At 41.5% G+C, this 15885-nt stretch overlaps 1 protein-coding gene and 1 long non-coding RNA gene across 6 annotated transcripts in view; one reads left to right on the top strand and one right to left on the bottom strand.

Moving 5' to 3' along the window:
- Window positions 1-15885, top strand: part of LOC127418969 (uncharacterized) — a 983530-nt gene that overhangs the window by 763657 nt on the left and 203988 nt on the right. The window lies entirely within an intron of this gene.
- LOC127418918 (ribonuclease inhibitor-like) overlaps window positions 1-15885 on the bottom strand; it is an 81695-nt gene that overhangs the window by 6387 nt on the left and 59423 nt on the right. For all 5 annotated transcript variants that reach the window (XR_007893565.1, XM_051659838.1, XM_051659837.1 and 2 more), the window contains one exon: window positions 75-248. Coding sequence is in view for 4 of the 5 variants with exons in the window: in XM_051659838.1 (XP_051515798.1) it covers window positions 75-248 (174 nt within the window). In the remaining variant the exon portion in view is untranslated. The remainder of the gene's footprint in view (window positions 1-74; window positions 249-15885) is intronic.

The following is a 15885-nucleotide window of genomic DNA, read 5'->3' as shown; positions in this document are numbered from 1 at the left end:
TGTATTATATACCTTAATTATAGAAGTTAATTTTAAAACAAAAGTAAAATTTCCACAGTAAATGAATAACTTACCGTAGTGTCTCCAGTTTACAGTGTGCATTCTTTAGTAGATCAGAGAGCAGCTTCACTCCTGAACCTCCTGGTTGATTTTTTTTCAGATCCAGATATCTCAGGTGAGAGGGGTTTGATCTTAAAGCTGAAGCCAGAGCAGCACAACCCGCCTTTTTAATTCTGCAGTCAAACAGCCTGTAGAGCATATGCAGAATAAAAAGTTAGTAGCTTATTCTGCATTGCTGTAGTTGTATATTTTACAATCAATGGGCTCCGTTTTTGTACCTGCGTTAGGCACAGCGCTATGCATTAACGAATGAATGCACACTGTGTTATTAAATTTACCTGCCTGTGCAACGTGCATCTGGGCATGGGTTGGAGTGTTTGCGCTTTGCACGTCTGATCACCACAACTATTCTTAGAGCAAAGTCTAAACTCTGTGTTATTGCAGTTTGGGGATTTCACCAGCAGATGATATATCGAAGAGCTATTAATCACTTTTAACACAAGCCATGATGTGTCTCAGTAGATCAATATGCTTAATTTTACTTACATTCTCTATAATTCAATGAAGCATATGTCCAATAAGTTCTGACAAGCACTGTGAGTGTTCAGAATTCTTCAGGAATGGTGCAATCGCAGAGGAGCAGTTTGCAATATGTTCGATGAATAGATGTAACAACATACGGTGGTGCATTTGTACTACATTAACGGTATAGCAGTTTGTTCACGATTACTCAAGTTTATATGGACAGTGTATGAGTAAAAGCATACGTAAGATTCATATTATTTAAATGACTGTTTGGTTATATTAATGCTTTGAATGTAATAATTCATCAAGTTAATTAAGCTTGTGTTGATTTTTGTTTGTGAATTGAAGCAAGCTATGATATAGCTTATGTTTAAAACAGGTCATGTGTTCAATGGAAATGTTAAAGTTATTTAAAAACAAATTTTTTTTTAATGTTATTATTATTATTATTATTATTTGGCTTATGTGGATATATCACAGTAAGGGATAGGGTGATGATAGCAGCCAGGCATGCATTTCAGATAAGCATGTAAGAGTTTAAAATTTCTGATAGAAAAGAATGTTTGATATGATACACACCATACAATACATATATTTAAGAGTATGATTTGAAAGTGAACTTTTATTTATCTGTGCTTTAATTTGAACTGTTATTATGCACTGTGTAATGTGTTTTAATGAAACATAATCTTTTGATCATAAATGCTTGGAGATTAACAGTCCTGTTTTTGTTATTACAGCCTAAGGATAAATTACACAAACAAGTTGTGGACTGTGTTGTCCATGTTGTAGGACGAGACCTGCAGGCAAAACATTAGGTCCACCTTCCCTCCCCATTGCTGTCAAAGCAACAACTGCCTTGGCTTTCTTTGCCACTTTGGCTCAATCCAGTTGTGCGCACCTTCAGTTCACAATTACATCGACATCAGCTGCAAAGGGTTTCATTTGAACAATGTCCATGTGGCCTGTGACACAAAGTGCAAGGTTAAACATGTTCACTAACTACCCTGGTTCTACCTATGATTAATTCATATTGACTAAATTTGGACAGTCCTAATGCCTTCCAGGGCGCGGAGCATGTGGACGGGTGGCTGTTAGGAGACAATGGCTATCCATTACGCACATGGCTTATCACACCATACATTATGTCACTAACCCAAAGGCAACAGGATTTTAATGATGCATTGTCGAGAGCTAGAACTGTGATGAAACAAACATTTGCCTTGTTGAAAATGCACTTCAGATGCCTGGATAAGTCAGGTGGTACATTACAATACAGCCCTTAAAAAGTCAGTGCATTCTTAATGGCATGTTGTGTTTTGCACAATGTAGCCAATAATCATGGATGGCACCATGACATTTCAGATGACACATTACAATGAGCAAGGCAGAGGGAGGCTGAGCTGCATGTGCCGGTGGCGGTAGAGGCAATTCTTGCGCATGATGCATGGGTGAGGAAAGACAGTTTAGTGGAGAAGTTCCCTTGGTAAGAACCACATTTTTGACATTTGTTTATTCAGAAGACATGCTTTGCATCAATACTTTATTTTTAGAATATACATTGAAATGAAAAAGGAAAACAAACAAACAAACAAACAGTTAATGTCGGATGCATCATAAATCACTAGTGCACATGCTAGAGGATCAACGAAGGGTGGCAGAACCCTTACGGGACTCAGAGGAAGCCCTTGAGGATCTAAGTGGAGGGGAGACAATGTTCTGTTGATACCAAGGGTGTGGCTGGGATGAACTGCTGCCCTGCTGCAGTTGCAATTTACTCCAAACTGGCACTAATGGAGTTGAGCAGTGGATGATGTCTAAAGTCAAGAGGAGGTGGCTTGTTGGTGGTACCAATTATCTGCTCATGTCGGGCTTGGACCTCTGGCACAAGCATCTCCGACTTCCATTTATACAGATGGTACTCAACCAGAATTAACTTCTTGCTGCTGTGGTTCCTGCGGCAAGTGTCCACTTGCTTCTCTAAACTGCTAGATGGCACTATAACCGTACTATTTCAACACAGAAATGGTGTGAGGAGTAAAGTGTTTGAAGTTTGTTTTTGTTTCGAGTTCTAATCAGATATTTTCTGATCCCATTCTTTCATCCCCATTTCATATAACTGAAGAAATACACTTCATTTTATTAAACGTAAATAAAATGTCTAAAGGGAGTGTGTTATAACTGAAAGTAAACATTGTTCTCACAATGATCGGAGGGGCTTAGTGAAGATCATGCAGTGCATAGGTTTTGATTGAGGTAAGGGGCTGGGTGGTTGCTTTCTCCAGCGTGGCAGACAGCAAAGCTTCCTAGCTTTCCGGTCACGGGTTGGGCAATTTGTTCTGTTGACAACTGACAGACCAGCTCCCTTCATGGACCTGCAAGGATACCATTTGAAAGCACCAAGATACAGATCTCTCGAGGAGCCATGCTTAGCAAATGAATATACAGTACAGTACAATTAATTTAATTTATTTATGTTTCTGGAGTGACTATTTGCAGTGTGTAAATAGTGTAAAAAATGCCGGTTGCTGCCGGCACGCTCCACGAGTGTTTGTAGCTTGCTAGCCTGCTTAGCATTGCTTATTTTTATTCGTTCATCGTATTTTCCTTTGCCATTTTACCTCATGTTTTGGGTTTTACATGGATTATTGCATCAATCTCAAACATCTGCTGATTAGGAACCACATCGAACCACATCGATCTCAAACCCTCGCTGCACAAGAACAACCGTAACTACAACAACCAGTTACGGTAAAGTCATGGCATCTGCTCACGTTATTTCTTCCTACATTGCATGCCACATGCTTACTATAGCTTCTTCCGTCAGCAGTGAGAGATTCACATGTGATCAATGTAAGGAATTAGTCAGTCTGACAGAGAAGGTTAATGAGTTACTGTAGATACTGTTTCGGATGGACAGCGAGCAACACACACACTTTGGCTCTGGATGTAAAGCCCCCGCACCAGGGTGACGTCTCACCGGCATACTCGCTCAATAAATCTGACACAACTGTCCCATTCCTGTTAGGGTTTCCAATCGATTCTCCCCACTCAGTGATGCACCCACTGAGAATCATGTTGAAAGAGCCCTAATAATTGGTGATTCTATTGTAAGGAGCGTGGAAATAGAGACCACCATTTACCACAGCATTTCCGGGGCTCGAGCGTCTGATATCAGATAAAATTTACAAGTGCTTGCTAATACTAAACGTAGATTTTCTAAAATTGTTATTCATGTTGACACTAACGATGTCCAGCTTTGCCAGTCGGGGATCACTAAAGATAATGTTAAAGAGGTGTGTGAACTTCCAAAAATCATGTCAGACACTGTAATATGCTCTGGCCCCCTCCCTGCTCGTCATGGTGATGAGGTTTATAGTAGATTACTGTCACTGAACGACTGGATGTCTGAGAGTTATCCAGAGAATAGCATAGGATTTATAGACAATTGGAAGAGTTTTTGAGTAGATCTGACCTGCTAAAGAGAGATCTCAAGACTAGATTATTGTAATGCATTAATGGGAGGATGTACTGCAAGTTCAATAAATAAACTTCAATTGATTCAAAATGCAGCTGCCAGAGTGCTGACTAGAACCAAGAAATATGATCATGTTAGCCCCATTTTATTGTCGTTACGTTGGCTAACTTTTAAATTTCGTATTAATTTTAAAATTCTGTTAACTAATACAAAGCTTTGAATGATCTAGCTCCATAGTACTTAAGTGACCTTCTGACATGCTATATTCAATCATGTTCCTTATGATCACAAAATTCTGGCTTGTTAATAGTTCCTAGAATACAAAAATCAACAAAAGGAGGTAGATCCTTTTCCTATTTGGCTCCTAAACTATGGAACGGTCTCCTTAACACTGTTCGGGACACAGACACACTCAGTTTAAGTCAATACTAAAGACTCATCTATTTAGCCAGGCATACACCTAATTTATCCATCAACTCACAATTAGGCTGCTTTAGTTAGCTCTGCCGGAACCAGAAACATCTATCATGATCTATAACTCTAAAATTGAATGGCATCTATGCTTATATTATACTATTTGTTTCCATGTCTCAACCTCGGGATTCATATCCCGAGGTTACCAGAGCCGGCCAGATCCAGCTCCGTTCCTGTTTGGTGACGGACTCCACTGCTACGTGTTGCTGAGTGATGACGACAAACTACAGCCGGTGCTATCCAGACATTGTTTCAGACTTTTACGATGGACTTCAGAGGATGAATTGATGCCAACTCCAACTGTAAGACATCGGATACTTCATATGCCACTGCCTGAACCTTGGATTTAGGATGGACCTCACCGAACCTCACCGAAATGACCTGCCAATTGAACTGTGATACACCTCATTGATCTCTGCCTACATCACCTTTGTCTATTGATGGACTACACTCTTCAAATTGAATACATAGACTATCAATTAATTGCAAACAAAAGCCTTCATCAGCTAACTAACAAGGACAATTGTATCTATGTGAACTTCTGCAGTTAATCCAGAATGGACTTCAAAGACATTAGTCATTCATCTTACAGTTCATACAAAATCTTTGTTTAAACACTGACCCTTAACACTTACTTAGTTTACTTATTTTAAACCATGACTTGCACTGCACACAAATAACTAATATTGGCATTATATTCTTGCTGGTTAGCCAGAGGGGAACTGACCCCCATAGAGATCCTTGTTTCTCCCAAGGTTATTTTTCTCCATTAACCAATAACTTATGGAGTTTTGTGTTCCTTGCCACCATCGCCTTCAGCTTGCTCACAGAAGTTCTTAATATTTAATTTTTATACACAATTTACAATCATATTTAATCAAACTAAACAATGATCACTCATGTTGTGAAAAGCGCTATACAAATAAAAATGACTTGACTTTTCCCGATCCCACTCTTCTTCCCATCCCCATCATGTCAGCGAAGACAGACCCTTTTCTTTTTTAAATAAACATTAACATAAAATATATCAAAGGGTTTTGTGGAGACACATGTGAAACTTTTAAACACATAGAAGTACAGGACCACATACCAAATTGGGGTTAAATTGGGGTGGAATGGTTCGCAACGGCGTTCTGGCACCTCCAATTCCAAAAATAAAAAAAATACTCCAGTGTGTGTCATGTCAAGAGCTATTCTGTTATGTTCATTTAGAGCAGCACTATTTTTAGTGCACACACACTCTGCTGCCCTCTCCAAGCAGCTCTGCAAGTAAGAATTTAATTCCTGAGAAGAGAAGACCAAATGACCAACAATGATCTGACAGGGCACAGTGTCGGCACCAGCCACAGCACAAAATGCGAAAGGATATGTCTTCTCCTCCTTTTTATGAAAGGATTTCCGAATAAAAACCATGCAATGCTAAAATATGTCTTTGCTTTGTTTTGAATGTTGAAATTAACATTATCAATAACAAATGTACCATTTATGTTGTAACAGTCTTAAGCCTATTACTGTTTTCTTTTTTGGTGCTATACTCATTCTCATGAATTGGGATTTGTAATTGTGCTCTGTACATAAAGGTAACTAGAAGAAGAGTAAAGTGTGAATAGACAAATAATTGTTTAAAGTTCTTTGGTTAAATGCTAAAGTAAGTGATGGTTTAATTATATTAAGCTTTGTATTTTAAATATTTGATGTTCATGTCTTCAGATCTTATGTTGAACTATGCTGGAGAATGACTATGTTTGTCTCGGGTTGGGTTGTTTGACATATTTTATGTTATGAGACTTTTTGGAGTTTTATTTATTAAGTTTGATTTGTATGTTTTGTATAGGGCCTTTATTGTGTATTTGGGGTAGATAATTATCCGGTTGGAGTCTTTTAACTTGAAAACTTGAGTGGATTATTTTGGACTATATTTAGCCTTTTCCACCTTCATCAAACCAGTTTAAAACTGTTTGCTGCAACAACCAACGCCTTCCAAATCTTTAGATTATCAGTTATGTATCCTCTCTTCATGAGTTACTTTGATTGGAATATATTTGAAAACCACTTGGGACTTGATTGCATTCTAAATATTTCACTATTGCATTGTGTTTATTGTTTAGATTCATAATATCATCACTAAATGTCTGAAGCTTTAACTGTGCTCTTGTACAGTTCACAGCATGATAGATATGCTTTGCTGTCATTTGTGGGGAAACGCTTACAATTCTTAAACACTCTGCAGTGCTGAAGTCTCTTAGTAGAATTGGTGACACGTAAGTTTTAATAAAAGATATTTAGACTTGTTCTGGTTGTGAATGACTGCTTTTGGTTCAATGCAATTACTTAAAAGATGATAATTTGGCTCCATCTACTGGCGCAAAGACGTAACTTTCTGAAATGGTCAATGAACAAATCTTTTTGATGAACGGATTCAAAAGACAAGACATTGAAATGAATCAAAATTACCACCACTATTGTCTACTCCACACCACCTTCTGTAACTTTAAACAAATATTACATACAGTATAATAACAACAAAATAAACACATTTACATTTTATTATGCTTATTAGAGATTGCAACCTTGCAACTGGAAGAATCTTCCGAGAATAAAAAGACTGTCAACAATGTGTAAGGCTTTTTCAAAATGTTTCCCATTGAAGAAATACTGTGTATATACCTGTCACGATGATATGTGTTAATTTATAGATTTAACAGCATTAACATTGACTGTGTATTATCAATGATTTTACTGAATTAGTGAAACTTAAATTATAGAGCTCATACTAATTAAAGACAATGTCAAAACAGTAATGTAAGATTAAATTAAATACACACTGCGTCTCCCACAAACTTTTCGTGCCATGCCTAGCACTTCTGCTGAAAAAAAAAAAAAAAAAAAACTATATAAAATTTACAAAGCAGAGTTGGGAGTAAAGTAGGCCTGGATGAAATAAATGCAAGCATCAAAGAAATGTTTTCAATTAAATATGGTTTAAAAAGAAACCAACAAACCACTTTTTTACTAATTTATGTTATTTAGATTCATTTCAATCATTCAATATGTAGTTATTTTTTTCATTAGTTATTTAATTTCACTTAAATCAAAATGTAGTCATTTTGTCTGAAAGAACACAAAACGTTTGGATGTCATGATTTACATGTGGTCAGGAGCAGGTGTACATTTTGTTTGTATCAACATTTTAAAAATATGAAAACTTTCATGAATCTGATAATTGATGTCAGAACAGCTTTACAAATGATTTAAACAAAAAATATTTCAGCTCGAGTGTAACAAACTTCACAGCAGAAGGGAAGGAGAACACAGGGAAGCGGGTTTTTCCAGGCTCAGGTAAGACTTTTAATTGGCCACTTCAGTGCTTTTCAACTTCAAACTCATCAGCTTCACAGGCACGTAGTTACTTAAAAACATCAGCTTAACAAATACAATTCCTTGTGCCAGACTCTCTCTCCCTCTCTGCTGGTGACGTGGCTGCTTATATGCCGCTCTCCCCATGCTCACTGGAATTAGAGACAGGTGTTAAACATAATCTAGCTCAGGTGCAAGCGGCCTTACCGCTTTCTCTCCGGACGGACGCTTGACCACGCCCCCGCTGCCACATATCCCCACCGCCCTACTCAGGCTGGGGAGACATCTGGCTTGTCTACTACTCCCCTCCAATTTCTGGAAAGGAAGTCGGCGACAGCCATCTGCGCTCCCGGTCTGTGGACCACCATGAACTTAAATGGCTGAAGAGCCAGGTACCAATGGGTGATCTGCACGTTGGTATCCTTCATGCGGTGGAGCCACTGGAGTGTGGCGTGATCCGAGCAGAGGGTGAAGGCCCGCCCCAACAGGTAGTACCGGAGAGTGAGGACCGCCCACTTGATGGCGAGACACTCCTTCTCTACGGTGCTGTACTTAGTCTCCCTCAGCAAGAGCTTGCGTCTAATGTACAGCACCAGGCGCTCCTCCTCCTCCACCACCTGCGAGAGTACGGCCCCCAGCCCTCTGTCTGAAGTGTCCGTCTGTAAGACAAAAGGGAGAGAGAAATTGGGTGAATGTAAAAGTGGCCCCCCGCAAAGTGCGGCTTTAACCTGCATGAACACCTGTTGACACTGCTCCGTCCACTGGACTGGGTCTGGAGGTCCCTTTTTAGTGAGATCAGTCAGTGGGCTGGTGACATCTGAATAATTTGGCATGAATCTCCTATAGTATCCAGCCAGCCAGCCCCAGGAACTGTCTCACCCCCTTTTTGGTCTTGGGCCTCGGGCAGGTCGCAATCGCCGCAGTCTTGTCAATTTGGGGACACACCTACCCATGGCCCAAGTGGAACCCCAGATACCGTACCTCCACCCGCCCAATCGCACACTTCTTGGGATTTGCTGTGAGATCCGCTCGTCTCAGCGATCTCAGAACCGCCCTCAGATGCTGCATGTGCTGCTGCCAATCATTGCTGTAAGCCGAATGCGGTCTGAGGATTCGGTCCATGAGACGCTGGGCTCCAAACAAACTGAACGGAAGCGTCACAAATTGGTGTAATCCAAACGGCGTGGAGAAGGCTGTTTTTTCACGGGAAATTGGTGTCAAGGGGATCTGTCAATATCCCTTTGTCAAATCCAGTGTCGAATAAAATCGAGTAGTGCCCAACCGATCGAGCAACTCATCAACGCGTGGCATTGGGTATGCATCAAATTTAGACACCGCGTTGACTTTTCTATAATCCACACAGAACTGTACAGACCCGTCGCTCTTAGGGACTAGAACAACCTGGCTGGACCAATCGCTGTGGGATTCCTCTATTACCCCCACATCGAGAATTGCATCCAATTCTTCCCAGACAATTTTCTTTTTGTGCTCGGGCAGGGACCCCTACGTACCACAACCCCCGGCTCGGTCTCGATGCAGTGCTGTATGAGGTTCGTACAACCCGGTAGAGGGGAAAACACATCTGCAAACTCCTTTTGCAACTTGGCAACATCTGCGAGTTGATACGATGAGAGGTGGTCTCCGCAAGTGACTGGGGTGAAATGATTGTGTTTTGTATTCACCTCTGGCCCGAGCTCCGCCCTCTCCGGGACTACCGTAGCCAACATCACAGGGACCGCCTCCCTCCACAATTTCAGGAGGTTGAGGTGATATATTTGATGTGCACTCCCTCTATCGGTTCACTTTACCTCATAATCGAGATCCCCCACTCATCGTGTGACCTCAAAGGGTCCTTACCACTTGGCGAGAAATTTGGAGCTCGATGTGGGAAGTAATACGAGTACCTTATCTCCCGGTGCAAATGCCCGCAGCCGAGTTCCCCTGTCATACAGTCGGCTCTGTCATTCTTGAGCTAGGAGCAAATTCTCCTGTGTTAGTTGCCCCAAAGTGTGGAGTTTTGCTCTAAGATCAAGAACGTATTGAATTTCATTCTTACTGTTTGAAAGTCCCTCCACCCAAGCTTCGCTTATAACATCAAGTACACCACGCGGGCACCGCCCATACAGCAGCTCGAATGGGGTAAACCCAGTGGATGCTTGTAGGACCTATCATACTGTGACTAACAGGGGATTGAGCCATTTGTCCCAGTTTCTATCATCCTCGTGCATGAACTTACGAATCATGTTTTTAAGGGTTTTATTAAATCGCTCCACCAGGCCATCTGTTTGTGGATGGTAAACTCTGGTGCGGATTGATTTAATGCCCAATAATTCATAAAGCTCACGTAGTGTCCGTGACATAAAAGTTGTGCCCTGATCGGTGAGGATTTCTTTCAGAATCCCCACCCGGGAGATTATTTTGAAGAGTGCCTCCGCAACACTGCGTGCTGAGATGTTGCGCAGAGGCACTGCTTCCGGATATCGCATTGCACAGTCCACTAGGACCAATACAAAGCAATGCCGCATGCTGACCGCTCTAATGGCCCGATGAGGTCCATTCCAATTCTCTCAAAGGGGACCTCAATCAGCGGAAGAGGGCGCAATGGCACTTTTGGGGTGGCCAGTGGATTCACCAGCTGGCATTCGTGGCATGCCGCACACCACCTGCTGACAAAATACAGGCTATTAGGCAGTTCAGTGTTTTTCTTTCCCCTAGATGACCCGCCATGGGATTATAATGAGCCACCCGGAACACATTTTCCGCCGGCTCCGCGGTATTAAGAGCTGGGTTGTATCATCCTTTGTTTGAGCATCCCTCGTCACTCTAAACAACCACTCATTTATAATTGCGAAATAATTATATGAAAGGGCGACACTCGGCTGGAGTTGTTGATCTTCGATCACTCTCACTTGGTCAAAGGCGTGCTTGAGGGTTTTGTCTCGCGACTGCTCCAAAGGGAAATCCCCTTTGGGAAATCCCCTGAGGACGGGAGGGGCTGCAGCTGAAGACGGCCCTGGCTCCGCCTCCCCTGCCAGAGCATCACACATTTCACATCTCTTTGCTTTAATGCAGGACACATCTGCGCATATTCCCTTTAATACATTTCTAAATTCAGGCCAATTAGTCCTCAAAATCAGCGGATGGGTGAGGCAGGAACTAACCGTGGACTCCACTCTATGTTTTGTTCCCCGAAATTTAATCACAAGGGTCACCACAGGGTAGTTGTGAATATCCCCATGCACACACTTCACCCTCACCATTTTAGCTGTGCCCAAAGCCTCATGTTGAACCAAGCGTTGGTGGATAGTGGTTTGATTACAACTGTGTCCACCAATGCTTGGTGAGTACCCCCCTTGACTCTTACCAGTATCCGTTACGCTCCGGCCCGATCGGGGGCAGCCTGCGGAGTGTCGGGGATCCGGACCACCGTTCCCAGCTCCATCACAGGGCATTGATCCCGGAAGTGTCCCGGATCCCCGCAACTCCAGCAGACCAGCCCAGGTGCCACGGCCACACCTGCATCGGCGGACACTTCCACCTAAGGGGGAGAGCGGCGGGGCACTGGGCGATGGGAAACCCCACGCGCGGGGAACTGGCTGCAGTGGTGGGACTCCAGGAACGGGCTCTGGGGAGAGAGCAGAGTGAGAGAGATGAGGCGAGAGGGAATAGATCGGGGAAAACATGGGGAGAGGGACAGAGAGTGGGAGGGCTCTTCTGCCCTCTGTTACACCGCCAAATGGTCCTCCGCCAGTCAGACAGCTTCCTCCAGTGATGCTGGACGGTGGCACTGGACCCACTACAGCATTCCTCTTGGCAGTCGATGGATTAGTTGCTCCAGCACCACCTGGTCAACAACTCCCACGACGTTGCGATCTCCAACCAGCAGCCATTTCTGGCATGCATCTCAGAGCCGTTGGGTGAAAGCAAACGGGCGGCCGGTCTTCTCCAGCTTCATGGACCGGAAGAGCTGCCGGTACTGCTCAGGACTATGGCCAACCCGCTGCAGGATGGACTTCTTCAGGTCTTCGTAGGCCAGGAGGTTAGCCGCCGGCAGTTGTTCTGCAGCACGCTGGGCTTCCCCGGACAGCAACGGGAGGAGCCGGGCCACCCACTGATCTTGCGGCCAGCTCCAGATCTCGGTGGTTCTCTCAAACAAGTCGAGGAAGGCTTCCGGGTCATCTTCAGCCCCATCTTCAGAAGTGTGGGTGGGGCAGGGGGCTGTTGTTGTCCGGGATCATGGTCAGGGCTCTCTCCTGTCTAAGGAGGCTCTGAATCGCAAGCCGGTCCTCTGCTTGAGCTTGTATGATCTCAAAGAACCGGCGGTCTTGGTCTTGACGAAGCTCAAGCAGGGATTGTTGGTGCGTCTGTTGTAGGCCGGCGAGGGCCTTGAGGATCTCGGCCAACTGCAAGGACTCCATGGGGTGTACTTCAAGATCCCGGGTTTCGGCACCAGTGTAACAAACTTCACAGCAGAAGGGAAGGAGAACACAGGGAAGTGGGGTTTTCCAGGCTCAGGTAAGACTTTTAATCGGCCACTTCAGTGCTTTTCAACTTCACAAACTCATCAGCTTCACAGGCACGTAGTCACTTAGACACATTAGCTTTTACAGGCACGTAGTTACTTAAAAACGTCAGCTTAACAAATACAACAGAATGAACGCAACAGCTTCAGGGGCACCGTGGCCAGACTCTCTCCCTCTCTGCTGGTGACGTGGCTGTTTATATGCCACTCTCCCCATGCTCACTGGAATTAGAGACAGGTGTTAAACATAATCTAGCTCAGGTGCAAGCGCCCTTACCGCTTTCTCTCTCTCCGGACGGACACTTGACCACACCCTGTTGCCACATCATGTTTCATGAATGAGGCCCAAAATGTGTAGAAAATATTAACAATATTATTGTGAGACATGTAATCATAATACCTCTCACTTTCTGCACACAAAACTAAGGTACAGATTTTTTTTATATTTGCCACCCGGCAGTAATTTTTTTAAACAAGTCTCATGTGCAAGTTTAATTTACAGTGTTGCTGTGGTTCTCCTCATTGCACTAAGGGCTATCTTGGTTGACTACCTACAGTATATTTCAATCAACAATTAATACATATTAGCTCAGGTTGGTTGCTAATAAAGAGTGCGGGACTGTACATGCTTTTGTGGTGCCATCAGCAAATCTACATGGTCAGGATGTCAGTAGTAACATGGCATTTATGGCTCAGATGACTGGCTAAAAACAAACAGGCCAGAACTGAGTGCCCATGAGCAAAGATGGCAGCATGCAGGTTGTGTACATCCAGGAAAGCATTGCCAGATGAGCAACTGCCATTGGGTTTCACTGCCATGTTTCAAAGAAATGTATTAATTTATCAGAACAGACATCATAGAATATTAATAAGTTATAATTAAAGTGAATTTACCAGTATACCAGTTTTTCTTGATCAGGGCTGCAGACTGATCTTTCCTTGTATGTTTTTTTACCCAATGCTCTGTTGTTTTTTCTCTTCAGCTGACAACTTACTCCACTGAAGAAGCTATGGTGGTGTTTGTCATTATGCTTCTCACAGGCAGTGCTGGTTAGTAATGGATTACATGTAATATAGATTACGTAATCGGATTACAAAATTAAGTACTTGTAATTGGGATTAAATTACATTTGAAAATACTTGTAATCGGACTAAAGTAACTTTTTATAGATTACATAACTACATATTAACAAGGAAACGGAGTAAATTGTTAATAATTTATTGATCATCCTAATCATTCTCTTTTTTCATTCTTTTACATTTTTCATTCTAAATCAACACTGCTAATATACATTCAGTAAATTGTTGAGTGTTTTCAAAAGAGAGAGGGAAGGTTTTGTCTATTGCACTCAGAACCTATTCTCGCTACTAGCCAGTCAGGTGAAGATGGAGCGGTCTACCTCAGCATTTAACCACTGGATCTATTGAGATAATTTCATTTTTAATGAGGCAAAAACATTACTGTGCAACATAAACTGTGCCTTCCAACAGTTAATATCCTGTCAACAGCAAAGGATTCTAAGGATCGAAGCATTTGGATCTATTTTTGCATGTTTTTTTTAACTTCACATCGCAAATCTAACCAACTCAAACACATTTTTTTATTATTATTTGAATTATCACTCTGTGTGTAAAGTAACCATGTGTCTAAATGTCTTTGGAAGGGTTTTGTCCATAAAACGCATCAAAATGCACAAATACACATCATTTCATATTCAATTGAATTACTGCCGTAAAGTTATTTTTGGTTTCTTAAATTGCTTTTGTAGTCGGCTTCAAAAATGTATATGAATGTACTTTTGGTGTAGTGATAACTTTGAGACATTTTTGTGACACTGATTCACAAATATTACTGCTCTGGGCCTTGTTTCCGAAAAGCATTGTAAGCCTAAGTAGATCGTAGAATCCTTACAATTCATCTTAGTTTTGTGGCCCATTTCCCAAAAAAAATTGTAACTGAAGAAGTACTTGAAAATGCTTGTAGATTTACGAGTGCTCTGGAGTAATTGTACAGCGCAAAGAGCATCATAATCACATAGACTTATGCAGACACCTGCAGGACAAATGCGATATTACACCTGATACATTTTAAATGCTTATAGCTACACTTTATGCTAAAACATTTTAAGTTATAAGTTTTATTTATTTTTTTATTTTAACAGACAGGTCTCATAATAATAATAATAATAATAATAATGAAATGCATAAAATTGATAGTCTATATAAATGGATGAATAGATTAATTAGTAAACAAATAAAGTTATTTGTGTGGACTAGTTGGTAACAGCAAAGTGGCTGCATGATTGATGCAGACAACTGTATAAATTTAAATCAGAGAGAGAAGAAAAAAGTCAATTACTGCATGAAAATCGTCAGTATACTGTATATTGGCTCATCATCCTTGTCTCCTCTTCCTATCTGACACCCAAAGGCAATCTCGTCAGCACTACAAGTTGTGTAGCACCGCACATGCAGCATTGCTGTCACCGTTATCAATTTCGGAAGTAAAGAGCAGACCTCCACTTTATTACTGAATAAGTCCCTAAAGCGCATCTTCTAAATGTCTCCTTAGTTTACGCTGCGTGATTACATGGTGAACCTTGTAATATTCAATGAATGCTTGTAATTAGCAGGATTATACACAGGGCCTCCGCTGTCTTCACTAATCTTGGAAGCTTTCATATAGAGAGAAATGTGTGAAAACGAAATATGACACATGCACACCTGATTATGGAAGCAGATTGTGTAAAAGAAATAGATCATTCTGCACAAAATTATTGTAAAACAACATGTAAATATGTAGTTAATTAGGTAGAATATTTAAGAAAATATTTTAAACAAATATTAGCAAGGAAAATTACAAATGATTGTAAAGCCACGCACAATTATAATGAAGTGACTATGACGAGCAACACTGTACAGTCACATTTCAGCACTGTCACACAGACAACGACTCTCTTAAGTAGCACTTAAAGTGCATCCTCAAACGTTCATGTTAAGTGCAGTTTTGGGAAACACACATAAAAAAGAATGTAAATAGTGTAAAATCGCTCGTAGAAAATGCTCTTAACCGCTAAGATCAATCATTATTTGGAAACGAGGCCCTGATCTCTTGGATGGCATTTGTAAAATGGCGAAATTGCATGACCACATTTGCGTTAACGTGCCCCGGGAACCTGTCCATAATTTTAGAAACTCCAATAAGAAATGCCTGTTAAACTCAAACATATTTGTGTCTGTCATTGATGGGAGGGCCTAGACCTCATCAGCATCAATGGGAAAAACATGAAAATATGAAATCTTCCTTCATATTTTTACATTTGCGATCATTTTTATGAATTTGTGGACATAAGCACCACTCAAACGATTCAACCATGCAGAATTAGGTTGAAAGTAATCCGAAAGTAATCGAATTAGATTACCCCACAAAAAATTTTATCTACGAGATTACGTTACTGATTGCATTTTT

Source organism: Myxocyprinus asiaticus, chromosome 28, assembly GCF_019703515.2.
Source record: "Myxocyprinus asiaticus isolate MX2 ecotype Aquarium Trade chromosome 28, UBuf_Myxa_2, whole genome shotgun sequence".
NCBI classification, from domain to species: Eukaryota; Metazoa; Chordata; class Actinopteri; order Cypriniformes; family Catostomidae; genus Myxocyprinus; species Myxocyprinus asiaticus.
The sequence above is the reverse complement of the archived record's forward strand: the minus strand, read 5'-3'. Positions and strand labels throughout refer to the sequence as shown.